The 27,551-nt window shown below is 37.1% G+C and overlaps 1 protein-coding gene across 1 annotated transcript in view; it reads left to right on the top strand.

The window, feature by feature from the left end:
• TENM3 (teneurin transmembrane protein 3) overlaps positions 1 to 27,551 on the top strand; it is a 373,463-nt gene that overhangs the window by 55,917 nt on the left and 289,995 nt on the right. Inside the window, exons 2-3 of the mRNA XM_066317559.1 lie at positions 2,400 to 2,702; positions 17,301 to 17,579. Coding sequence (XP_066173656.1) covers positions 2,471 to 2,702; positions 17,301 to 17,579 — 511 coding nt within the window. The 5' untranslated portion in view covers positions 2,400 to 2,470. The remainder of the gene's footprint in view (positions 1 to 2,399; positions 2,703 to 17,300; positions 17,580 to 27,551) is intronic.

The raw sequence follows: 27,551 nt of genomic DNA, 5'->3' as shown, positions 1-27,551 counted from the left end.
AACATTAATTCTGATATTTGTTTCTGTGTTCTGCAAATATGTTTGTGTTTTCCCTTCTGCTTGTTGTCTGATCACAGTAAAGAGCATTTATTTGTAGACAGATCTTTAAGATAGCTTTTATTCTGTCTCGTTTAGATGTGTATTAATTCTCTGATGAAATAAATTCAAAGACATAAGCCTGAGGATGTTAAGTGTTTCCTAAGACTTGCTGAGAAATACTATTAATTTTTAAAGTTAAGGGCTACTGAAAGTAAACAGGTGTTTTGTATAATGCCAGATTCAAAGAGATCACATTCTTAAAATCTAAAAGGTATATTTTGTGTTTGTTTTGGTTTTTTCCAAAAATGCCCACCAATAATCCAGTAGTCCTCATTATTCTGGCAGGATAATCACTGCTCAAGTGTCTCCATAAAGCGGTGCTGTTAAACAGCTTGTATTTTATTTAACCTTTTCATTCTTTGCCTGGACAGGCAATAGATAACCCAGAGAAATGCTTTTTGACATTTTATTGAATTCATTGATTTCCGTGGGAAGCAGATCAGTACTTCTTCATGCTACAGCATAGATTAAATCTTTGAGAATTTTAGGTTGGTATAGTAACAGTGTATTGTGCAAATAAGAGTTTAGATTGTTGGTTTGACTTTTGTTGTGCTTTTGGGTTTTTTGGGGGTTTTTGTTTGTTTGGTTGGTTTTTGTTTGCTTTTTTTTTACGTTATAAAGGATTTTTGAAACTTGGATAAAAATAAAAAGTATTCTTCTCTGACGGTGAATAGTGTGTGTGAGTTTTCCCATGGTGCAGCGTAGAGACGCTAGGAATTAGTGGCCCTTTAAAGTCTTGATGTGCATAGATGAAAGGGGAGATAGGCTTTACACTGCAAAGAAATTCCCATGTGTATTTGTTAATAACCATTTTTAAAAATCACAATTTAGTTTAGTATTAATAAAACACGGAGTATAATATGTCTTCCTGGAAAGTACTTGCATTTATTAGTAAATCAAATGTTTTAAAAAACCATCTTAACAGTGATAAATTTAATAAACTGTTGTGGGTTGTTTTTTTGGGTGGTTTGGTTTTTTTTATTTTTATCTTGTAAAAATTTCAGTTAACCACTTAAAATTTAAAAATATAGAAGTAGGGGATTGTTTCCTTAAATGGAGAAGGCTTTGGAGCTTTATGCTCAAGCCTAATGTGAGCTTCGCATAGGCCAAGGAATGCAAAAACCTTTTTGGAAAATTGCAAAATAAAATTATAAAGGACTGACTCTAGTTCCCAAGCTTGAATTATGGCTCTGTAATAAATTAAATAATCTCTAAAAATATTTTAAGGAGTGACAACTAAGGAGTTTGATATTAAGTGTTTAAATAAGTGAAGAGTTATAAAGCAACCTTATTTTTGCTGAAAAGAGTGCAAATGGAGTTTGCTGTTGCTTTGTGATATGTGTTGCTGTGTGATATGCATATGTTTTCTCAGCTGTTTAAAGATAAAAATCGTTCTTAACTTTATTTTAGCACTTCTCTTTAAAAAACAAAAGCAAAATTTCCAGGCTTTCTTTTTGTCAGAAATGTAGATATTTTGGTTGAGGGTGCAGGACCCAAAAAATGAAACTGAGATATTTTGTTTTGAAAACTGAGAAATCTTGTTTTAAAAATACATTAATTAAATATTAAAGCAACATAAACAGTAATAGAAATATGATTCATACTGTAATATTCCTTAGAAACTTGATGGGAAGAGAAGCTATTTCTGACTGTCATTTACAAATCAAATATTTTCTTGCCTTCTAGCACAGCTTACATAGAATATATTGGCTTGGATAAACCTTCCTGCACATCATATGTGTTGTTTTTGTAGCTTGCAGTAAAATCACATATACACGTTCTCTGATGAGAATAATTTTCTTAGAATAGAAATTACAATAAAAAATATAGAAGTCTAAAAGTGTACAAAAACATATAAAACCCAAAACATTAAAACCACAAGTTTCCAACAAGGAGAAAAAAAGCCAGGTTTGCCGTTAAAGTATGCAGGCTTCTCAGAAAAGGAAAAACACAGCTTACCTACAGATAGACCTTAGACAACTAACATATTCCTAACGCTGAAAAATTACTATTTTTCTAACTCGTTCTCTGCTGCAGTCACTCTCTGCTTTTGACTTTTTAATATGCTATATAAAAATGAGTAGTATTTTGTTGATATTTTTCACAAGAATTTTTTTGCTAATGTTTCAGATCAGGGTAGCTCATGCATGGAGCTCTGGCAAGTCTTACGGAAGTGCTTCTCACCCATTACTGAGCAGATCTTCCTTTCTTTCTTTCTGTTCCAGACAGTTAGGGATCAATTACAGCAATTTAGAGATCATTGTAACACAGCAGTGGTTGTCTTTCTAATTTTATTATAGGTGAATGTAAGCTGAATGTAGAGAAGACTTCCAAATAAGCTGGACTGATGTGCGCAGAGAAGGAATGAAGTATGGATGTGAAGGAACGTAGGCCTTATTGCTCCCTGACAAAGAGCAGACGGGACAAGGAACGTCGCTATACAAATTCTTCTGCAGAAAATGAGGAGTGCAGAGTGCCTACTCAGAAGTCTTACAGCTCCAGTGAAACCTTGAAAGCTTTTGATCATGATTCCTCTAGGTTGCTGTATGGAAACCGGGTAAAAGATTTGGTCCACAGAGAAGCAGATGAGTATACCAGACAAGGTAGGCGAGATGTTTGAATTCAGAGTGTACAATTCACTAGTCCCGAGGCATTCTTGCTGCAGGAAGATTACGTTATTTTTTCATCAGTTTTGGTAATACTTTACACACATAGTACACTTCCCTTGTATCTCTGTAAATACATGTCCATTCACAAAGGTGGGGAAGCATTGGTACCATCTTTGGAATAAATAATATATGATGCACAGGAAGTAAATGGCCTGTGTTGGGCAATGGGTCAGTGACAATATTGCAGAGCCAAGTGTGAAGCATTCAGGCCTTACAATTTAAAAACAGACCCCCAGTTATTTGGCTTATTAATAGGTTGCCCAAAATTCACCATTCCAGTATATCTAAAAATGTAGATAGTTTAAAAATTAATAAAAAAGAGATAAAAACAAGTGTTCCAAGAAGGCCAAGCGCTACGAATAGATTTGTGGAAACACAGTATGTATGGATGAGCATATAAATAATTCATTAACTTAGTGCTTTTATATTTTAGATTACAAGGGCAGTAACAGAGCATTGTTCAGTGAGTAAGGTAAATTAGTTCACAGTCTGTGCATTTGGGTGTGTTGGATGATGTTTTTAGTGGTTATCTGATATATAACCAGATGGTAATAGGTTGCTGAAGCTCAGTGTTGAGTTTTCGAGTTCAAAACTGGAGTGACATGAGCAGTTTAGCTATCCATCAAGATGCTCAAAACTGGACTGAATATGGTTCTCTTGCACCCTACTGTAGTTGACTGTGCTTGAGCACAGGGTTTGGAATGGATGATCTCAAGAGGTCCCTTTAGATCTCAGGGGTTCTGAGTGATTAAACTTTGCTCCAATTAGGGTTCAGCACTTATACATCGCATTTGGGTTCAAAACTGTAGTGTCTGGAATTGATACTTCTACATATCCACAACTGAGCTACTTAATGTAAAGAGAAGAAAAAAAAATATTATGAAATGTTGGTGATGAGTACTGCAGCCCAGCTGTCTAAAAGGATAAAGCTAGGCCAAGAGCTGTGTGAACCTAAGACTCAGTTTTCTGTTTAAAGCTATCTCCTATTTTATGCAGAAACAAAAGTGGATTTAGAAATCTTACTCGTAGTGAGACAGTACTTCATTTAATTTTAGAAATCTAAATAATTTTCTCCATTGATGTTTTATTCTCTGTTCTATTTAGAATAACTTTACATTAAAATTAGAGCTAGGCAGATGGTGTTGACTTCTTTGTCTACTAATGTTTGCAAGGGAAATAAAAATATTTCTCTTAGGCACATGTAACTGAGGCTTGCTGCTATTCTACTCTGTACTGTTTATTTTTGGTCTCTGTGATGTGTTGAAACTTCAGGTTATCACTGTTTTCTAGTTTTTTTTAGTCAGTAGTCACCTTGACATCATTACTTTAATGAGATAAAATCAAGAGGAGGTTTTCTAAGACCTGTACTGTAGGCACTGTAGATACTAGGGATGAAATTATGTCAGAAAAGGCACCATTTATTTAATGAACTCATAAACTATTGCCTGACTAGAATATTTTTCCTTTTTGAATAGCAGTAACAAACTGGAAGAAGTTATGTGGTCTGGCATGTCACATATGAGGGTGTGCTGGGGCTTCATTTTTGTTCCTTTTGACTTTCTTCAGAAAAGCACACAGTATTTAGCTAATACATATTGCCCAGTATGCAATGGATTGCATGTCTACAGGCCTAAAATGGCAGTCTAGGATGGATAATACCCTCTTCACCTTTCAGTGGTCTCAGCACTGTCTTCTGTGCCCATTTAATTTCCCTCATTATCCTTTCAATTCTTTTTGTATGGCTTATTGGCCTCTGTACTGCAGACTGCTTTGGCCCCTTTGGGGACTACCTGCAGGTTTTGTAGGGTCAGGTAATAAAGGGCTTGTTTTAGGTAGTGTATTCCTTTGATTCATCTTTGAGGATTTACAGCTTCTGGCATTGGAAGTATTTTGTGGAAAAGGTCCTCAAGGTCATTTCAGAGGTTTTTAAATAATATATAAAAGATGCTTCCCTGTGGGTTATTATTTCCCCTCTGCCTAGAAATAATATGAGATATGTGGCTTTGTTGACAGTGTAATTGACAGCCTCCTAATTCAACAAGAATTATTCTGTAAATACTAAGGCAACCTTTAATAAATACCTTCAATAAATACCTTTAATTGGGAATGAATTAAAAAAATTAATCATGACCACTGTTTCAATTTCTGCCCTGTGTAAAACAACAATATGAAATTTCCAGTGTCAACTGGAAAGTTACTGGGGCAGTTATGCAAGATTCTCAAGTCTCTCAGATGTGGAGGAATTAAAATCATAAAATGATAGACTCTTCTGAGTTGGAAGAGACCCATTAGGGTCACTGAGTTCAACTCCTGGCCTTGTGGAGGAGGCCCCAAGAGTCACACCATGTGCCCGAGAGTGTTGTCCAAATGCCTTTTGAGCTCTGTCAGGCTGGTGCTGTGACCACTTCCCTGCGGAGCCTGTTCCAGTATCTAACCAGTCTCTGGAGGAAGAACCTTTTTCTATTAGCCAGCCTAAACCGTCCCTGACACAGCTTCAGGCTGTGCCCTCGGGTCCTGTCACTGGGCACCACAGAGAAGAGGTCAATGCCTGCCCCTCCTCTTCCTCTCACAAGGAGACTGCAGAGTGCCCTGAGGTCTGCCCTCGGCCTCCTCCAGGCTGAACAGAACAAGTGACCTCAGCCACTCCTCATACAGCTTCCCCTCAAGGCCCTCCAACATCCTCACTGCCCTGCTTTGGACGCTCTCCAACAGTCTAACATCTTTCTCACACTGTGGCACCCAAAACTTCGCGGAGGCTGCCCCAGAGCAGAGCAGAGTGGGACAATCCCCTCGCATGTCCAGCTGGTGATGCTGTGCCTGATGAAGGACATGGTTGGCCCTCCTGGCTGCCAGGGCACTGCTGACTCACATCTGAAATGTCAGTTTTTATGCCTGATATTTCAGGGTAAGTCCCTGGCTTTTTGCTAGTGAATCAGAACTTTCCTGTCTCTTCTTCCTGAGTTGTTTCAGTACACGTTTTTGTTCTTCCTCTTTCCCAAGATCCAGTGGTAGGCATTCAGGAAGGGATGCTGCTGTTGGAGATAGGTGTGCTTTATTACGTCATAGCTTTATTCCATGAGGTTGTTTCTTGTGGAGAGGAGAGTCTCAAATTGTCTATTCCAGTCTAATGATATTTCTCCTCATGAGCTGAATTTCTGTTGCTTTAGATTAATTACAGAAATAGAAATATGAGCCGAAAAATACATATGTTTGTCATTATAATTCTCAAAACAGCATTTAAAACATATTGTAAAATTTGAACGTGAAATTATTATATAGCTGGGGACTGTCTTTTTACTTTTGAAACCCAACTGACAGGACTAGAAGAGCAAGAAAGCTGTTTTAGAAAATTGGAACTACATCTAGGCAACATGCTTTCACTTAACCTCCATGAGAGATAAGACCTAGTGAAGTCTCCTCTTTCTGTCAAGCCCCTTCACCTGATGCAAAACTGGTTTTGTTTTAAAAATTTTAGATAAGGATTATTCAGCCTACTATTTTTAAAACTTTTAAATTAGCTATTCATTTTCCTTTTGTTTCGAAACCTCACAGGAGAGCCATATAAATTAAAGCCATGAGCCTTTTTTTGTTAAAAGTAGTTTCAAGAAAGACACTCAATTTTGTATTAATCTTTGAGGAGATACCTAATCTCATGATTGACAATGGCTGAAGCCCCGTAAAAGACTATTTACTTTAAAGGTGTGTGATATGATAGTCTCCTGCTAATGTGTTAGGGAAGAAGATGACACTTGTTTTCATATACTTTGAAGTATCCAGCTATATAGAGCAGCCTGATTAAAATGTGCTTCTCTACTTGATTTAAATGTACTTCTCTAATTGAATTCAAAACCTAAATGCTTGTAGTTAGACAGGGGCCATCGGTGAGGGGTTGAAGGTCCCTTCCAAGCCAAACTGTTCTGTGACTGGTTTTTTGATTGTGTATTGCGTTATGTCCAAGTCTCTTGCTCAATTCAGGATTAAAGCTGACAGAAGTTGAATTTCTCTGTTTAACAGAGAAAAGTTCCTGTGTTTAGAAATTTTATATCACTTCCTGTGTGAAGTGATATTAAGTACAAAGGAGACTGCTGTGCAAAATATCTGAAAATGTGGCATGACTACAGTGTGGGTGGGAAGGAAATACAGAATGTAAGCAGTATTTTTAAAATTGCATTTGGAAAAAAAATTGAAGTAATATTTTAACCATATTAATATAATTGAAAAGAGATATGAATCAAACCTGAGCTCACAGTAACTGAAAAGCTTTTTATTAATCTAGTAAGAAAAATTCAGTCATGCAAAAACTCTGTTTTATTTACCATCGGATACATGTTAAAGGGAAAAGGGGACTATTAATACCTCTCAAGTAGTCATTGTTCCATTTCAAAGACTTTTGTAATTGCAGAAGTGTAGTGGTCCTACAGAGACATCCATGTATCATGTCAGAGAGATTTTGCACAGGAACAGAAGCTGACCCACAACACAGATGGCAGAATTCAGGGCAGGTTTGTGCACATTCATATTTTCTTACAAAATCATCACAGCACTGTTTGCAAACTGTAAATTGGAAAACTGAGTTGTAGGACACCTTTTTCTATTAGAAGACCCAAGGAGACAGGGCAGGATTTCTTAATTTTTTTTTCTTTTTTGGAAGTTTGAGTCAAGTATGATTTAGACTGCAGGTAAAGTTATTTGGTCTTCTTAGATGGCTGTGAGAACGACTTCATTGTGTTTAGCAATCAGAACATTTCACTATCAGCCAAGTCTCGAGATCAATTTAATTTCATTCCATCTCTTTCAGTTTTGCAGGAGAAACCATTCCTATGCGCAGTTTTGTACCTTGACTCTTCTGGAATACTTAAATGCCGAAATTAGATTAAATGCCCTAATACCTCCTTGAAGCTGCTAGAAGAGAGGGTGCATGTACCAAATAAGTAAAGAAAAAGTATTCCTTTCCTTCACGGGATGCTGGACAACTCATTCCTGGTTGCTAGGAAGTAATGCCACATGCAGTATGTTACAGTGTGTGGATATATCGCAGCTATTGTTCAACTGCTATTACCATGAAAATTAGATTTAGGTGCTAGAAAAATATCACCATTCAGTGAAAGTGGGACCTGAGACAGTGATTTATATGCTTTGACAATTTTATTTTATTACATAAGATATTAAATACTGTCAAGGATACATTTTTAAGACCTTAGAAACCAGTACCTTAATTGCAACTACTATCCTAATGTAATATGACTCCAAAGTCTATTGCTTTAAATACTAGCTGCCCAAAAATAATTACTTGGATAGCAAAATGTTTAATCTTTTTAGTCACCGTAAATGTCAACTGTAGGATGAAAGGATTTAAATGGTCATGTTTTTAAACCTAAAGCCTTGAGTACTTTTACCTGTCCAAAGCAGTGGAAAGATAGATACCTATGAATGTTTTGACTTTCCTCTACCTGGGCTTTATTGATGACCTGATTTTGCCTATTTAGTAGGCAAGTGCTTCTCAACAGAACTGAATCAGCTTGCTTTGCTAGATATTTAACTGAAGGTATGAAAAAATGTATTAGTGAACTATATTAGTGACTTTGTCATCTCCCAACGAGCAAATTAATTACCATTCAGTGGCATGGCAAGCGCTGTCTCTCAAAGTCTAAGGCAGATATTATTAGAATGAGTGTTTTATGCTTCCTGGCTGCAGTGCAAGATGTGTCCTGATTGTCATCATGACAGATCCCTTTTTGTTATGCTAAAACATGGCCACCTGCAGTGTGTGCCTGATTTCAGTGGGTAACTTCTGTAAGCAGCATACGGTGCCAGTATGTTGTGGATAATTTTGTGGCCTTGAGCTAAGCACATAACCTTCTGCCACAGGTGTTTTTTCTTTTTTTACCTTGTGTGATACAGGAATAATAACACCTACCTACCTCACAGGCATTTGGGAAGATTAATTAGTTTGTGTTTGTGAAATGCTTTGAAGATGAAAAGCACTGTAAGTGCTAAGTAGTATTATAATCTCTCATGGCTATACTAGTAACTTCTTAAAGCAACAATAAGAAGTTAATTGGTTTTTGGGTTCCAAGTGATAAGGATCTGTTGACTTTTAAAGTTATTCTATTAGCTGCAAAGTGGTACGAAGAAAAACATTTCACTTTTATTTGATTAGGAGTATATTTAGCTCACATTCAGTGATATGTACACATGCTCTAAGGTATTCATCTAGGTGAAATTGGCCCCCTGTGGGTCATGGCCTGTAGATGAGCTACAGATCTAGAGACAAAGGGTAATTGTGATTCTCCAGGAAGAAATCAGCCTTGGTTATTGGCAGCAGACTGCTTGTTCAGGCAGTTCCACACAGCCACTAGAAGTCCATAGAGTAGAAACCTTGTCTTCAACTACCCTAGTTGCAAAATAGGAGAATTAAGTTCTTGATCATAATGATTAAAGATTTATAAGGTGAGCAAGAGGCCTTCACAAGAATTTTTGGCCTCATGGAAAGGAAGATACTATAGAAGGTCTGTAACTGCTCTTATATCTTTCCATAGCTCATATACTGAGATGTATGTGTTGCTTCTGTTTGTAATAAAAACTAAACAGTGGACTGGGGAGATGAATGGATCCCATGCATGGCTATGAAAGATGACTTCAGTGTGTATCTATAGAGAGGATAAAGCTACAAAAGTGTGCAGTTAGAGATGGGATGAGGGAAGGAATGAAAGAGGCTGAAGAGTCCTGTCCCTCCTGTCTGTTGATTTAGTGCTTAGGGCTGAGAGTCAGGGCTGGAGGCCAAGCTGTGAGTGATTGCTTATTCCATCACTGGCAAATAAATGCATAAAGTGAAGCAGAGATGTAAAATGGGGGTAATTTCTCAGAAAGTTCCTTGATGCTTTCTGAAATTAGTTTGTAAAGTGTCAACTTACAGGCTTGAGAGCCAGTACTCGGTGTTACTGAGCTTATTAAAGCCCAGAGAGGAAATGGCAGAGCCAAGGGAACACATTTGCTTCAAGCTTTGTTTTTCTGCCTTTTTTTTTTTTTTTTTTTTTTTTTGAGTGCCGTTAATATTTCAGAGTGGTAAATCTTTTCATGTCTTCAGCATAATGGACATTTTGCTAGAACATCTAAATTAAAACATTGCTACACTACATGTATTATGAGGGTTTACAGAGTGGAAAGCCTTTTGGGGAATTGTGACAGGAAGTGTGAGTGATAGAGGGAAGAAGAGGTTTTCATTTCTGCAGAAATTTTTGGGTTGGTGTTCTGTGTTGTTGCTTCCATTTAGCTACAGCGATGGTCTGAGCACTCCATTCCATCCATGCGCTGAAGAGTCAATTGCCATACATGTGGAATACTTCTGTATGAAATTCCACAAACTGAAATGTATGGGCAGCTTCAAATAGGCACATTGGGTTTTTTACTTTGTACCAGTTCATAGTCTACAGACTAATTGAGTAAGTGAGAGACACATCCCTCTGAGTGTAGTCCATCTGGTCACTTGTGGTGGCAGGTATGCTTTTCCCTTATGGAAAGGCATAAATTACCAGTAGAGTTTTCACACCTCCCTGTGTGGAGGAATAGCAGTAAACCTGAGCTCCAGTTTGCCTGCATGTCTTCATGCTGCCCCCTTCCTCCTCACCTTCCTTTCCCATTTCGAGCTGTATGTCATGTCATTAGCACCGTACCGGCCTTAATGTGGCAGTTCATACCTGTCAGATCTTTGTTGGCTCCTTGCAGAATGGATATCCATCATCTCTACATTGCTTACCCTTGGGTCATATTTTCTTCACATCTATCGAATTTAGGCTTTTTGTAATTCTTATTTTGTAATAAATGGATTCTCGAATGTTTGTGTTTTCGTCCCAGGATCCAAAGATTAAGACAGAGGCCTAAAATGCCTATACTGTCACTCTGCTCGTGATCAAGACGTTGTGTTCTTTGCTAGTCATGGAGTTGTATTTCTTTTCTAAATCCACAAATCCTTTCTTTCCCCCTCTTGCAGCCCATGATTGGGACAGCTGTGCTGGCTTCTCTTAATTTAGTTTGTATATTGTATAATCATAGTCATAAAATGAGATTTTAATATAAAATCCCCAAATTTGGAACCATAATATTTAAATTATTAATTTATTTGGTGGAACATGTTCGCTTCTCAGCTTTGAATTGTGCAGTTGTGAAATTATCTTCAGCTGGCTTTAATCTTACTCTGTGGTAACTTCAGATGGGCTTGATGAACAGCCCTTTATCCTTATACTGGTTTAAGACGTGCTTCTTATATTCTAGTCTGAGGATTAGGACTGTAGATCTCTCGCCACCTCAAGCCTAACAGGGAATAAAATGATGAGTTTCTCATACTGCACAGGGGATTCTGCATGTTTGAACCATAATTTGGTAGACCAGTGACAAGAAAATGGCTGTGTTTCATACACATAAATTCTTCCCTACATCTGAAAATAAAAACTTTCCCAAGCTATCTTTTCAATTAATGTTTCCTTGTGATTCTGTAGTAGTAAAAACATGTATCAAGTTTGAAATATTTATTTTCCACAAATATGCAAATATATATGTGTGAATTTTTGGTTTTTTTCCCAATAATTGACTTGGGTTTTGAGTCTTGCATAAAGCTCTTCTATCAAGAGTACCACAGTAAGTCGAGCTAAGAGAATTCACAGTATCTTGTACTAACCTTTTCAGAAGTCACCAAGACCATGACTTATGTCCCCAAATGCTTTTAAAAGTGCATAAGGAATGTGAGAAGTTTGATTAATGTTTGTTGAGAATAACAACTTGAAAATTATATACACACTTGGTGAGATTTAATATATTTCAACGCTTTTTGTTATTATGTTAGTTTACTGGATATATTAGAGAAGCAACTGTCTTTCATATGAATCTTACAACTCCACTCTAAATCAGATAATGACAAGAAAAGGAGGTTAAGATGGAAAAGTGAATGGAGCAGAAAGGTCAAGAAAAAGAGATTAAAAGGTGACAAGGAAGATGGTTGTGATGAGTGAAAAGAAAAACACAGGAATTAAGAACAGGAGGAAAATGTGATACAGTGGATTAAGATGGTTTAAATTTCACAGATAATTTTCACAAAAGCAAAAATCAGGCTGAAGTAATAAGAAAATACTACACCAAATGAGAAAGAAAATGTTAACATAGGCAAAGCTCATTACTTGTCAGTCTTCACTGTAGTTTCTCACATCCTAGCAAATCCAATTCTGCACGTACAGCTTTGAAAACTCCCTTTTACTGAATATATTGTGAAGTATGATAGAATGGTTGTATCACATCCGTTAGTCATTCTCTCTTTTGTGCAATTGCATTCTACCCACCTAACATTCTGACTTCTGGAGACAGTGTTTTTACATTCCTTGTCAGAGTTTTCTAGCATATCTAAGGTATCTGTTTTGCTATTTAAAAAAAAAAACCTTTATCCTTTCATTTTCAGCAATTGTTGTCGTACTGTACATTTATTTCCACATTCTTCCTCTCAAGACATTTCCTTACAAGTGACCTCATTGTAAGTGTGAGCTCTGCACAAAGAGCTTCAGTAGGAGAAATGTATCCCTATATAGTGTCTAAATATGAAATAAAAAGCCAAGTACTTTTCCCACATCAGAGGGGCAAAAAAAAGTATGGTCCTTGCAGGAGCTCTTTGATACCAGTGCTGCTTACACAGTAAGCTTATATAATAAATGTTCTATTATTGAGGATGTATTTGTATGCAGTAATTTGCAGACAGAAAATGAAAACAAGAGAAAGATCTTTTTCCTCATTTGCTTTCTAAAGAAATGAAACTACTTTTAATTTAAAAAAAAAAATGAGGATTAAGTAGCAAGTCAAGGAAATGTAAGGGAGAAGCTTGGTTCTCCTAAGGACCATGATCATTATTTTGCATCTGTACAGCTTTAGACATTTCGCAGTTTTACCAAGTTTGGTATAAGTATTCTTGTCATGCATTATCACATACTGATTATAGGGAAAACGTGCTTGATTTTTGAATGCCTTAAATGTGTTCTAGGCAGGTAGAAGAAGGTAAAATACAAAGGAAGAATAGATTAGAAAGGGAACTGACAAATAATGAATGATGCAAAGAGGCAGTTATGGCGTGAAACATTATCAAGAGCCAAACTGAACAGAATTGAAAGTATGAACTTGGATGTGTTTGGGACCTCTGCCTTTTTGTACTATGTCTGTCCTGTTGGGGCAAAACCAAAGTCAGCAAAGACACTCACACTATAATTCCTCTGTTTAAAAGCTAGGGGAGTTGGGTGAATTTTTATGCTAACTAGGCAAGTGCTTTGGAGGCTTTTCAGATTTTTTTTTCTATAGTCTATTGTTGCTAAAACCTGACTTGTCAATTTATCAGTGGTTAATAAATTAGTAAGGACAGTGCTGATGGCATTTTTTTTCTTTTGGCAACTTTTATTCATTCCTTCTGTTTGATTCTTTCACCTTTTCATGTTTTTTAAGATAATATCTCTGTGTTTATATTTAGTATAGATCCAACTCAAAGCAGACACTGACAACTGAAGAACCTTTTCTTTTGTTTAGTAGTCCTCTTCAAAAACCCATTTCCACAGATAACATTTCCAACTTGAAGCTTGAGTTATTATGGAGGTCTTTGAAGGACTTCCCCAAAATAGGCTCAGGAAACAAATGCAGTACAAGTGCAGCAAGTTTCCATTTAATTCCAGCTTTTAAATTACAGCTTTATAAAGAACTATACCATTTCTGCATATGTGAAACTTTCTTGTAGCAGTATTTGATTAAAAAAAAAAAAAACAAAAAAAAAACAAACCCACATTTCTAGACAATGATGTAACCTGTGTGATTCTGGCAGAGAAATATATATTGCGCATTATCTTTTGAGAATAATAATTCTATATATAGACATATCTGTATTCAAAGTGCATTGGTATCCTTTTTGTATAACTGATGTGGTTAAGGAGATGCACCAGTCCTACACGGATCATTGCTTACACAGAAAGTTGCAACATAACAGGTAGGCCTGTATGGTCACTGTTGGCAAATGCTGTGCTTTTTACAGTGATTGCTGCACGAGCTTTAAGAAGTTATTTTAGAAATATTAATTTATTAGTTTTGCTCTTGTCTGTACAAATGGAGGATGTCAGCAATCCTTACAATACCCATAAATTGATATTCCTAGCTAGGAGAAATGCAGCGTCTAATACCTGAGTGGTAGTAAACAGCATTATTGTCAGTTTTTAAAACTTAACTTCATGGCATATCATCTCAAACAGTCCAAAACCCTCAAAGGTGTCTCTAGAACAAGTCTTGTTGAAGTGTTGTGTCTAATTTTGTTCCTAATTTTCACTTCATACATTTTTTAAAGGAAAGGAAAAAAACTCACAAAGCATTGTGGTACCTGTTTGTGCTGTACCTCCATTTTTTCCTCAGGAATTGGTTCAATGCAATGGCCAAACTGTTTTTAAGTTGTTATGAACTCTTGAAGCACTTACTGCCAGTGGGAGAAATTGCAAACGTTAAAGAAACTGTTGGATAAATCCCTCACATGGAAATCATTCTGGAAAGATTAATTGGAAACTTTATGAACACAAGAAGAACATCCTCACTTCATGCTTTTTTTTTCTCACTGAGCTCATACAACCTCTTTTTCAGCCTTTAATTTGATTTTGTAGTGTTGTTCATTATCAGGTAAAAGCTCCCAACTAGTCTGTGACCCACTAGGTCTGTATCCCAGCTGTATTCAGCTTCCCCTGGATCCTGGAAGATTTCCTGTTTTCATTGTTCAGAAACCTTAGAGACGATGTAAAATCTTTCTACCACATATGTATGATTTCCTTTGGGATTTGAATTTTTGAATTTCTACACAAATAAACATTTTATTTTTCCACATCAACTTCTCAGTTTGGATTTTGTGGGTTGTTTGGGGTCTGTTTTGTTTTGTTTTTTCATTTGTGTAGGCAACTTACATGGATTACAATCCTCTTAGTGAAGCTCTTAGGAAGGCTTTAGGTCAGAAGATTATGTAGCCTGATGATTCTAAAGCTGTTACAACATTTCTGGGCTATGCTGTAAAACTTCTGAGTGTAGCGAAAAGCTCTAATATATTGAATGGGATGAGAGGGCAGTATTGAAACCTGCCCCCCTTTTCTGTTTTGGCCGTGCAATACCATTTTGTGAGGCTTTTTACCATTCACAAGAGAGGGAAAAAGAAGATACTTTATGTGGAGATAGGGTGTTGTAAACTTCAAGTTAAAAATCCATGACTAGATGGTAGGTGGTATGTTATGCCTGAGACCAAGTCTCCTACGAAGCTCCTGGAGATGTTCTGGAATGCCTCAGGTAGTTCCTCCTAAGTGCTTACGATGAAAAAAGACGTGTGTGTGCAATAGTCTTCAGGTGGTGTTCCCGCACGGCTGTGCCGGAGTGCGGAGGGTACTGCAGTGGGGCAGCAGGGGCTGTGTGCAGCAGGCTGCTGGGGAGCTGCAGGGTGGGATGCTCTCCCGCTGCTGAGGCTGCTCTGATCGTGGCTCAGGGGCAGTGGCTGTGTCTGTCTGCATCCTCCCTTGCCTTCATCTCAGCACCATGGGGCTGTGGGGACCATAGCCAGAGCACCTTGTGTCACTGAAGTCAACAGCGGTTCTGTTACTGACTCAAGTAACCTTGTCCTTGATTAAAATTACCCTTCCCTTTCCATTTTGCTTCTCAAAAGGCTCTTTTTAGAGTAAATAAGATGCTGCATGTGCAACTGTGTTTACGCCTTATCTACTCCATATGTGTGTAGAGACGCCTGTATACATACACATGTGCACAGAGGCTGCTTCTGTATTTATATCTGATTTTAGGCAACTGCTTGAAAATGTAGATTCACATAATAATGTACCAAATGCATAAACCACTGTACTAAACTGTCACCCTTAACATATATCTATAAAAAAGCAAAATAATAAGCATTTTAGACACTTTACTACTTTCAGCTCTGACCCTGTTACCACTGGGCGGTTTGTTTGGCCTGTTTCCTTCGCTGTTTAGTTTCAGCTCTCATAAAACCCAGAAATTCAAATGGCATGACAGCTTTAAAAAATTACAAGATACTATCAGTGTGGACGATAATCCCCTTTCTTATATCCTTGACACTGTTCAGACACAGTCATAGATATGCTTACTTCTCTATATTTACCTCCCCAGCTATATTTTCATTCAAATGTCTATTCACAGCTGCATAATAAGTAGTTGGATTTGTACCTAATTGTAGTAATTGATTTTCATTATTTATGAAAGTCATTGTCAGAATTCATTTGTGGTTCTGACTGCGAAGAAACTTGCAGCAACAGCTTTAGGTGACTGCAGGAATAAAATAATTAACCAGATCACTTAAAAAAAGTCAATGACCAGTGCATTAACTCTTAATATTTCAGGAATTATTTGCACTTCTGTATTCATACTTTTGTGATTCTACTTCTTTCTCACGTGTAGAATTCTGTTTTTGACGTATTATAAGCTTTAATTATATTGCTAGTGTGTTTTTGTGTTAAATGACTAATTATGGAGAAATTAGGATGCTTGTCAGATTTAAAAATTCAATGTGTGTTCTAATTTGTTCTCAGAGCTCTGAAATAATTGTGGGCTAAGGTGGAAAAGTATTATACATATAGGTATGCAAAGGAGCTTGCCAAGTGTCTTTATATCATAAAATGTCTTAAATCTACAGGCATAAAAGTAGGATGAAGACACAGCCATTAAAAAGGCAGTCATTTTTGAGTGTCACATAATTTAGACACTCTAAGTTATTGAAGTGTCACAAGTTTATTGCACCTAATTTATTAATACAATCATTGGGATTCACTTATGTCTCCTGCTCTGCCCCAAAACAGGCTAAAAGTCTGTTAAAATACACAGGCTCTGCTTCAGCAGTAAAAGTGTAAAAGCCTTCCCAAAATACAGTGATGTGAAAAATAACAATTTTACTGGAGTACTTGCCGGTAACAGGTGGCCATGTGTCTGTTTATTTGTACTTGTGTATAAAAGTAGGGCAGAGGAATCAAATAAAAACCAGGTGATTTTTGTTCCTGTTTAGCTTTTCCATTGCCACATTAGGTAACATTTGTATGGGGAAAAATAGCCTCTTGCTTTGGCCTCCAACAAGGACAAACAAAAAACCCTTTCCAAAACCAACCAAGTAAAAATCCTGACAAACACTGTTAAGTGCTTTTATGCTTAAAAACTAATTTTTTTTTAAAAGGAAAAGTTTATAAATTTTTTTAATCCTTTCATGTACTGAATTGGCTTTTCTTAGTTGGGAGGTTTCTGTTTTGTTTATTTGCTACTGAGGATCACTTTAGATGCGTTAAAGCAGTTGACAAAATACTGCTGAGGGGAGCTGGAGACAAAAGAATCCACTTGATTGTAATGCAGGTGGAGTTTTGACAAAACACCTGATGTGATATCTGAGACAATTATACACATGAAGAGTTTTTATTTTTAAATTCTTTAAATAAAATCATTAAAAATTTCTCATCTTTTGTTATCTTTTTTTCCCCTAATCAGGACAGAATTTTACCCTAAGGCAGTTAGGAGTTTGTGAACCAGCAGCTCGTCGAGGACTGGCATTTTGTGCGGAAATGGGGCTCCCCCACAGAGGTTACTCTATCAGTGCAGGGTCAGATGCTGATACTGAAAATGAAGGAGTGATGTCTCCAGAGCATGCCATGAGACTTTGGGGCAGGGGGGTCAAATCAGGGCGCAGTTCCTGTCTGTCGAGCCGTTCCAACTCAGCCCTCACTCTGACTGATACCGAACATGAAAACAAGTCCGACAGTGAAAATGGTAAGTTCTTATGCATATGCCCGTATATAAATTTATGTTTATTTGCTGTTTAAAATTACTGACACTCAGTAATTTTAAATCTTTAAAGGAATGGCCTTGAATTATTTACCTTCTTTTTTTTTTCCTCTCCTCTTCCCATAAAAGTCAATATTCAGTATCAGTCCTAACTAATGCAACCTTTGGGTGTGATGTTTTAGCTGTGATTTTGAGAGTTTAATCACAAAAAAAGATTAGTTCTGTATTATCTCAGGCCATGTGACCTGTTACCCTCTGGGGAACAGCTAAGTGGTGATAAAGTTGTTCCCCAGGCTAGCTTGCTTTCAAAAGTTTCATTGTAAACTGTTCTTCAAGACATCTTGGAGAACTTGCAGAATCTTAGAATGGACAAGTGAACTCAAAGAATAGCTTATTAACAGGGCTCATGTGATTGAAAAAGAAATTTGATTGTGCTTTAAACTTCTTAGCTGATGAGAGCAATTGGAATTGTGGTGAAGAGGGACGTGTGGCCTTTGATGTGCCTAGGGGACTGGATTACTGTGCAATTAAAATCTGCAACAAAAATCTTAGCAGCTTTGTCGGATGTGGGGTATGACCATTGTATATTAAGTCTTAGAGTTTAAATTGAAAATAGGTTAATACAATTGACTGATTCATTTTTAAAGCTTTTCAAAGTTTTTTTACCTCCTCTTGAGGTTATGAGCAGAATCTAATGTGGTGTTAAATGCTAACTGTACCAATCTTAACTTTCTTACTTGCAGATTTTCAGTTATGCTATAATTAAAACAATTCTTCTATTAACTTCATGTGAAAAATTCAAAAGAGGAATAAAGAAAAATGAGTAATAATGAAAATTAGTGATGGTTATTGCATGCATGTCTACATGTCATTTTATTACTTTATTAAACCTGTCTGCTCAGCTGTACAAAAATTAGAGCAATTTTATTGTTATCCTCCAGCAATGATTGTAACACATGGTGGGAAACAGCTATGTAGGTATGTATGTGTGGAAATCCTTAAAAAATTAATGGGCTTTTATTTTAAACTACAAGCAATAATGTTTAGTCCTTCCTATTTATTATTTTAACTTCAGTTTGAGAAAGCAAAACCGAAACTATAATTTGCTGTTATTTATACTTATTTTTCTGCTGGTGGCTCTTCATGAAGATGCCTGTACAAAATGGGACCCTCCTTTTGTATTGGACCTAATGCTACATGGTACCTGAGCAGACAGCTCTCAGTGTTCACAGGTGTCTTGTGTCATGCTTGGAAAATTTGTTTTGAGTCAGAGGCAAGTTCTGAAAGAGGAAGACAGAAGTACTTGCCTACCACCTTTTGGCAGTGGAGTTTCTGTGTGATAATTTGTATTGGTATTTCAGCTGCAGAGCAATCTAGAGTAGTTGTTGAGCAGTCCTGTGATTTTGAAAGGTATGTGGTGAAACAAATTTTCTTGAACCTTTTGTAAAACCCTTGGGTAGTGATCTTGGAAATACCTTTTTATGTATATATGTATACACACACTATTTCCATAGGAAGTTGTATCTTGATGCTTCCAAAGAGGTGACTGCTTCAGAGGTACCATAGGCTTGGTATACTTTTCAATAAATTTTATGTTTACTGTTGTTTTTTTTTTTTTTTTTATCTGACTACAATGTGCCAAAACATCCTTCATCAGCTAAAAGTTAGTGTTTTGTTTTCACGTGTGTGAGAAGATTGTGAATATGTTAAAAAATACATTATTCTGCAGTGGTTAAAATTATGCAAGAACGGCTGGTGTTTGATACAACTTCAACGAAGAGTTTAGCCACTAAAAAGGATTACAGTTGATGTATTTATTAATAGGGAGGCCAGCAGTCCAACTTAAGAATGTACTGGGACTGCTGTGAAGCTAATGAAATTTTGATGGCTTGAGAGTTCCCTAGGGTTACGAAACATCTATAACTTGGACCATGTCATGGGTCGCTGTTTCAGCGGAGATGTTAAAATGGTGAAAAGCTTAATCTTCTTTGGTATTTTTTCCCTCTGAATTTTTGTTTCCACTGAACATAGAAGACTTGGCTGAGAAATCACTTTTTACACGTTGTTGGAACTCAGTACGTTTAATGCTCACAGTAGAATAGAAAATATAATTTAAAGCCGGGGAACGGCATCGCCCTGGCAGGCGCAGGTGCTCTAATCAAAGGACTAAACTGCAGGTGCAAGTTTGGTTAATTTATGGCCTAAAGTTAACAGCTGTGCCAGTGTACTGCTCAAATCTGACAAATCTCATAAAGCTTTGAAAGCAGGTACAAAGAGAAGTTACAGCAAGTCCTCTGTACTGCATCCCCCTCTGCTGTGTGGGAAAGATTCCTGACTGAATTTTGATGGAATTGCTCTACAGGTAAATGCAGCATGTTTACCTGTAAGGTAAAAAAGGAGAACTGCTGATGATGAGCAAAACACAACATCACCAGGTCATACTCACCTAAAGGCCTCAGTGTTTCAGCAATCCCACTGTTCGCCCAGTAGAACTACTCACTGTTGAAACAGTCCATTGCCATAATCAGGCCTCGTTGAACTTAACTGGACTTTTCAAGATGATGAGAACTTTGACTTATCCTATGGGTTTATGATATCAGGATTAACAATTTACTGGATGTACGAGGGGTTTTCTTTCTTGCCAGTGAGACAGGAAGAGAACCTTGCCTTCAAAATAGCATTTCCTTTCCTTCCTTATAAGTGTTATGTATTTGCTCTTCTGAAATAGTTGTGGATTGCATATCCCTCAGGAAGGCAAAATTTGCAATTCTGCGTAATTGCAATGAGCAGGAAGAAGCAGTTTGTTGAAAATACAAAAAATCATGGGTTTTTTTGTCAAGTCTTAATAGTGTGTTTCTGAAACCCTAAAAAAGCGATTTAAATTTTTAAATAATCTTGGAAGGTTTAGAAGTATTTTTAAACAAACAACATTGCACATGATTGAGTTGCAAAACTTGTAATATACTAAGAAAATACTGTGACTGCCAGCAGATAATTTTTTTTTGAAACAACAGAAGATGTATCAAACATAGAGTTAATAGATGTATTCTCACATCAAAGGTTGTTTTAGGATATTGCTCAGTAAATAATTCTGAAAAGAAATATTTTTCTTTGACTTCATTCAAGTTCCATGTATGACTCTTGGCATCCTATTCTGAGAGATTTGTCATGTCAGCCTCCCTGAAGAAGGGCCTGCATCTGTTAATCTGGGCAACCAAGCAGTGTCACGTACAGTATGATGTATCAGTTGGAGCACATTGAGCATGCACATGCTTTTTCAGGCTTTCTTCTCCATTCTCATTGCAAGTCATTTCATAAATGCTGCATCAAGAAATTTATGTTGGTAATTGTTCTAGGAGCTGTTGCTTTGAAATACAAGCCAGCTGTCTCTTACACACTTGCCAGTAACTTTATGTTGTTAAGCTGTTCTAAGATTACTAAAGCTTGTCTTTTAAACTGGATAAATATTCCAAGAGAGTATGAGCTAGAAGTCGTAGTTAGGCTTCAAATGGCCCATTTGCTTAAAGGATCAATATATTTTTAAGGTATCTTAGGATCCACTTCTATATTTAAATTATTTTTTAAACCCATTAAACTGCAATCCCTGACTTAATGCGACATCAGAAGGTTAATAAGCAAAAAGTGAAAGTTAATTGAGCAAGTTATTCCAGAAGTGCAGCACCTTATTTATTTATTTATTCGTTTCTCCCTGTAGAATTATATAACTGTTTTTGTTTGTGCTTTTTGTGTGCCGGCCTGAAAGTCAGGCTGTGGCAATGATTCTGACTGGAAAGTCATTCATACAAGACCTAAAGTCTTTGGTCAAGTCCATGTCACCTTTTACTCCTTTAGAAGCAGTAGTGATGGTGCTTCTGAAAAAGGGTGGGGCACTCCAGATACACGAATGCCACATAGCTGACTGCCACAAAAACTGCCTGGGCACACAGAAAGGAGTTCTGATGGCACTAGAATGTGGGGATTTATTTTTTTGTTTAGTGAAAGTTTGGCACTGATTGGTGTTTGTTGGAAAACCAGAAGAGATCAGGATGTAGCAAAACAAAAAGAATAGAGGGAGAGAGGGAGTCAAGTTCATGGCCTCAGGCAGTCGTTCTGAATCGGTTAGATAAATGGTTTGAAACTTAGACCAATTTTTCATGGATACAGAAAAGTAGATATTGCTGGTAGAGTGTTTATTGCTGAGGGCTCCTATAAGAAGAAAATATCACTTTATTAGCTGCATGGGCACCTACTTGCTTCCTCTCCAACTTCAGACAGTTTCTGAAGGATAGCATTCTTGTGAACCTAATATCTCTTGTCCTTCCAAAATGATGAATTTACTGGCATTCAGGTCTCTGAAACCCAAGAAATACATTGGTAAGATACTCGTCAAGACATTTTTATCTGTTTTCTCTAATCCAGTTCATCTATAACATATAATTGAACTCTGCATTATTAAATAATACACATAATTCAGGAAGTAGTGTCACATGCTTTCATCCATTTAACACTTTTCTTTATGCTAAGGCACAAAACTTGATTTAAATGAATCCAGTTGAATAGTAGCTGCACCTGTTAGCCAAATGCTGAGCCTAGTGATCAAAACCAGCCACATAGCTGGTGAATCAATCTTCATATTACTGCTATACCACCAATTACAATTTCTTCACTCTTTCCCACAGATTTCCAACTAGCAATTGTCTGCTCCTCATTAAGCATGCCAATATGTCTTAAATCTTGCTTTGCTGCCAAAAAAATTTCATGACCAGGAAATCAATCTGTTTCATTTTTAACAGAAGTCAGCCCTGAAATAATATTTAATATTTAACAGGCATACAAATTTTTCTTTGGTTATGGAGATATGAAGCAGAAATCCATAAACAGAAATAATTATCTGGTTTTCTGAAATATTGAAAGTTTTCTATAGTTATGCCAGGTTTCAGATTCTGTTATGATAGTAGTCCTGTGGATGTATTTCAGTTAATAACCTAATTGTTAATGCAAGTGAAAATCACGTTCATAATTCCTTTGGCTAGTGGTAGCCAGAGGCAACAGCTGGGCTTTTTGCAGTAATTCTGTGTGAGCTCCTAGGTTTCATAGATCTCAGTGTCACTGAACTTGCTGTTAAGTAAAGGCATGAGATTCCTTCTTAATTATGGTGGAGTCTGGCGTAGACTATCAGGCCAGAGGATGAGGCTCTTTGGCAGCACTTGGACAAATTTTCTGATGTGCAAAAACTGTAGGTTTAGCAACAGCTGACACTAATAAAATTAGAATTGAGATCTGCAAGGAAAAACAAATCAAGGCAGAACATTTCAGACAATTCAGTCTTGGCTCTTTAGCTTATAAATCTTTCTAATGTTAAGGAGTGGTGAAAGAGGTGTTTAAAGACCAACTGTTACATCTCAGGATTTCTCCAAAAATCTGAATTTTAAGACAAAACCATGCAGAAATAGGAAGAAAGGTCAAATTTCACAGGAAGCGCTTATGAAGGTGTTTCAGGAGGTCCTTGAGGAGGTCCGAACATAGAAATAAAATGGAGACACAATCAGTAAAAAAATAGATTTGTACAGAAACATGAATAGTAAGAAAAAGGAAAAGAGGGAGTTGATTTATTATGTAGCAATAAAAGAAGACTATATTGCTGATATGTTTTTTTTTCTGGTTGGTTTTGTTTTTTAGCATTTGCTACCTGAGTAACTGATCACAGAGCTAATATTTATGCTCTTAAAGAAAGGATTAGAGGCTGCTTAGATAAATAAGTTTTGTCCTGCATGTATAGAGTGTCAACAGCTTCTGGCCTTTTAATCATTCATGCATGAGAAATCACTGAAGATGGATATGGTTCTGGAAGGTAAAAACAAACAGGACAACTTCAGAAGGGGCAAAGAGAAAGGAGGACAAACCTTTCTATTCAGTTTGATGGCAAGCACCCTAGGAAAAAAAACATGTTAAAAGTTTATGCTTTATAACAAGAAAGAAGAGACATTTTACATCATCTCAGGGCAACTGTTCTGATGCTTAACCAACTTCATTGTGAGTTTTTTCTCACAATATTATATTGAATCAGAGTTTATTTGCTGCAGTTGGGACCATTGCATCGGGTTATGAAAGACCAAAGTTAGATTTCTACCTTTTGCCTTTGAGGCTCCCTTAGCTTCTCCTCAATTTGTATGCTTCAGCACTCCAGTCATCATGGACAGTCTTCACTGAATTCATTCCAATTTATCACTGTTGTACTGGCAAGCCCCAAACAGAATATTGTCATCTAGATGTGGCCTTCAAATGATGAATAAAAGGGACTAATCACTTCCCAGGGTATGCTGGCTCTGTTCTTCTGAATGCAGCCCAGTATGTGGTTAGGCTTATTGTTGAAAGGGTACACTGCTGAATTTGTCCTCATTGACTGCCCAGGTCCTTTACTACAAAGCTACTTTCCAGTAGGCTCTCAGCTAGTACAGTTACTGTGGATACTCTGCTTTGGAATTCGTGAGGGTTTTTTGGCCAATTCTTACAGCCTGTTGAGATCCCTTCAGAAGGCGCTGATCAATTCTTCCAGTGTGGTGTCATCCACAAACTTGCTAAGGGCACATTCCATCGTCATCATTCTCAAGATGTTAAACGTAGCACAGACATAAAACAACATCATCCCAATATTAGCTCTTGATTAATGCCAGTAATGTTGACCAAGAGTTGCTCTTTGCACTACAAAACACTAATCTTTCAGCCTCTTCATACATCCAGCTTTCCACAAAATGTTCTTTGCAGCTCACCCGTTCGGTCCAGCTCTCTCCAGCTTGGCTCCCAGGATACTGTGGGAGACTGTGTTGAAAACCTTGCTGAAGTCAAGGGAAACAGTATCTGCTTTATCATCTGAGACAATTAGCTGTTCCTAGGAATCAGTCAGGTTGTTTGGGTATGATTTGCCTTTGGTAAATGCATGTTAGCTGTTATCATTCCCCTTCTTTTCCTGGAGGCCTATCCCAGTATATGAAGGATAACTCCAGAAGTATCTGTTCCATCATCTTCCCTGGGAGACCGGGGGCAGCCTGACTGTCTTTCTTTTCTCATATTTTCCTTACCCATCTTGAAGATAGCATGAGCTTTATCATCTAAAGAGCCATCAGGAGCTTTCCCCTGTTGCCATTACATTTCAAGCAATCAGGCAGTGGCCTTCCAATGAAATTGGTCAACTCTGCCAGCACCAGTGGATACTGCAAGTCTGGGCCCCTGCATTTGTGTATGTCCAGCTTGCAAAAGGGATCCTTAACAGCTCCCACTTCTCTGCAGGGTCTCTCAGCTGTCGCTGAGCCTTGGCTTCCCTATCCCCATCCTGCATGTCCAGGAAACGTTTCTGTTTCCTCCTGGGTAGAAATCACCTTAAGGTCACAGTGGCCATTGGGCAGTGGTGTTTTCTGTGGTATGTGAGGGTTTCTTCCACAAATTTGTAATGTATCTCTGTATACACATACAGCACTATTGAAATAATGTGGCTGCTGCTCTCAGTGCAGTGCCACGACGGAAGTGGTGTGTCTCCATGACTGTTTGGGGACTACATTCTGGGGCAAATGCCAGCCAGCTGGGGGCCTAGAGCAAGGGTGACAAGCACAACCACAAGTTTGAAATACACCACACCAGAAGAGACTGAGAGAGAGCTCAGCCTGCTGCACCCAGTGTGTTCTGTCTAGATACTGCAGCTGTTACAAGGGCCACAAATGGCAAAAAGAACCAGAGGCAAGCAGTGCAAATAGCAAAAAGTAGAAGTTAGCTCAGACAATGGCATTGCAAAAATAACTCAGAGAAGTAGATTGCTGGGAACTATGTGGATATTTAATCATCTAATGTATTTTCCAAAACAGTTTTTAAATGCTGCTGTAGTTGCTGTCAGTCCCTGATGGAGCGGGTGCACAATAGAAATTCTTTTCTTCCTTTCTGGGTTTGTTTTCTGTGAGTCAAGTGTCTTATTCAACCCAAAAATTAGCCAGCAGGAAGCATGTTGATAAAATGAAGGCTATCAAAATGTTGCTCTGTAATTTAATATAATACTAATGTTTATGGGTTGTTTTTCCTCCTCTAACTGGAAATGGTTAACATTCCTTAGACTTTTTTTTCTCCTCATTTTAAGTTTTATATAAAAATATTGCTCTTCATTTCCCCTAAACCATATGTGTTCTTCTGGATGTGCAAGGATTTAAATGTGAGGTTGCCATAACAGTAATGTATGCTTTGCACATCTGTAAACTGATGATCTGCTGTTTTGATTTGAAATGTGGTTTTGATGTCCATGAAAAATCACTGTGGTAGCAGTAAATTGTTTTAATTAATGAATTAGAGAGCAACAAGTTTGCTGAATCAGGCTTATCGATGTAATTACTACTGGAACAAAAAGGAGAGAAAAAAAATCTGTCAAAGGAATGAGATTATTACTATTTTATTCTAATTCATCATTAGAAAGCAAGTTCTCAGCAACTACTTCTCTACTTCTCTAATTTCCTGTTGTAGGTATGTCTATACCACGGTGGTGACGTATATACACGCACAGAATAATATATTCATCAGCTAAAATCTAATGAATGGCAGAGATCAAGTCTAAATAGTAGTGATCCTATATAAAAAATAGGAGTATTCATATTCAGTTGTTTTAAAGGTGTTTTTTAAGCTTAATCTAATTTTGATCTGAAATAGGATTCTAATTGCATTTCTTTGTATAATTATGTCATATTGAGAAATAATCTAATAATGATTTCAACTTTAAAGTAAATATAAGCTGTGCAATTGTAAGAGTATCAATAATAATTATAGATAACAGCTTTTGTATGCTGGTGAAGTAACAGCTGGAGAAAATTTGTCACTTTTTTTTTGTTTGTTTGTTTGGTTTTGGTCTTTTTTTACAAAAAGCTGCAAAGGCTTTTGAAATAGACAGTTCTACAACTCCTGTTGGAACCATGTGAAGACTAACTTGGATGCTTTTTGGATAAAGATTGTTTTCTTTGATACAGATGAGAATTCAGTATAAAATTAAGTTTCAAGCCAGAACTGTGATGGGTCTCGATAATATGCTGCTTGATCTGTTGGCAAAATGTTTTTTTCTTGATTTAAGGTAAGAAGAGGATGAAGTGTCGAATATCAGGAAAGAAATCCTTGTTAAGAAGCTGTGGGTTTCATTTTCATTTTTATTCCACACTCTCCCCCTAATTCAGTATACCATTTTCTTCCTAAGTTATGTCATTTGTTTAGCTATCTATTTTCACCTGTATGTTGTAGAGAAGAAATGCAGGTTTTGCTCACTGAAACCAGGAATAGGTTGGTGTTTTTTGCACTCCACCTTAGAAATATTTTCAGTGGAAATGCCTTTGATACCTTTGGGGTTTAGTCCAGGTTTCTGTATAGTGCATGGAAATTTGCAAAATTCTGATCAATGTCTTGTTTTGGTTTTTGTTCTTTTTTTAATATTTTACAATTGTGAACCTGCAGCATCCAATTAGGAAGGGTAAACAATGTAAATTAATTATGGATTAAATTACAAATATGCAAATGTTTAGTAGGTGTGTGTCTCTCATAACTGCTGTAATAACATCCATAATAGATAATAGTTTTCTCGGAGTTTGATGGTTCTGTGCAGCTGCTATGCCAGATCCATACTGCTGCTGGCCAATCCCTCCCTGGGGTACTGTGGCTGCTGACTAGGTATATCTGAGACAAAATGTGAGCAATTCCATCTCTGGTGCAGTTTTCACAATAGAAAAAGAAACTACTGACCTGGGAAACCCAGGTTCTGGATTGTCAGGCCATGAGGGAGTAGACAGACCACAGGTTGTTTTTCTAGTTCACTATTTAATGGTTGCTTTTTGTCCTTGTGATCAAATAGATTCATAAATGTGTGTATATAGCCATGTATATTGCACATAGTCATCCTTACAACAGTTTTTCTTACACAGGGGTTTGTCATACACATAGTCT

The sequence above is a fragment of the Sylvia atricapilla genome, chromosome 4 (genome assembly GCF_009819655.1).
Source record: "Sylvia atricapilla isolate bSylAtr1 chromosome 4, bSylAtr1.pri, whole genome shotgun sequence".
NCBI lineage: Eukaryota > Metazoa > Chordata > Aves > Passeriformes > Sylviidae > Sylvia > Sylvia atricapilla.
Note: the sequence above shows the minus strand (reverse complement) of the source record. Positions and strands in the feature narration are given on the sequence as shown.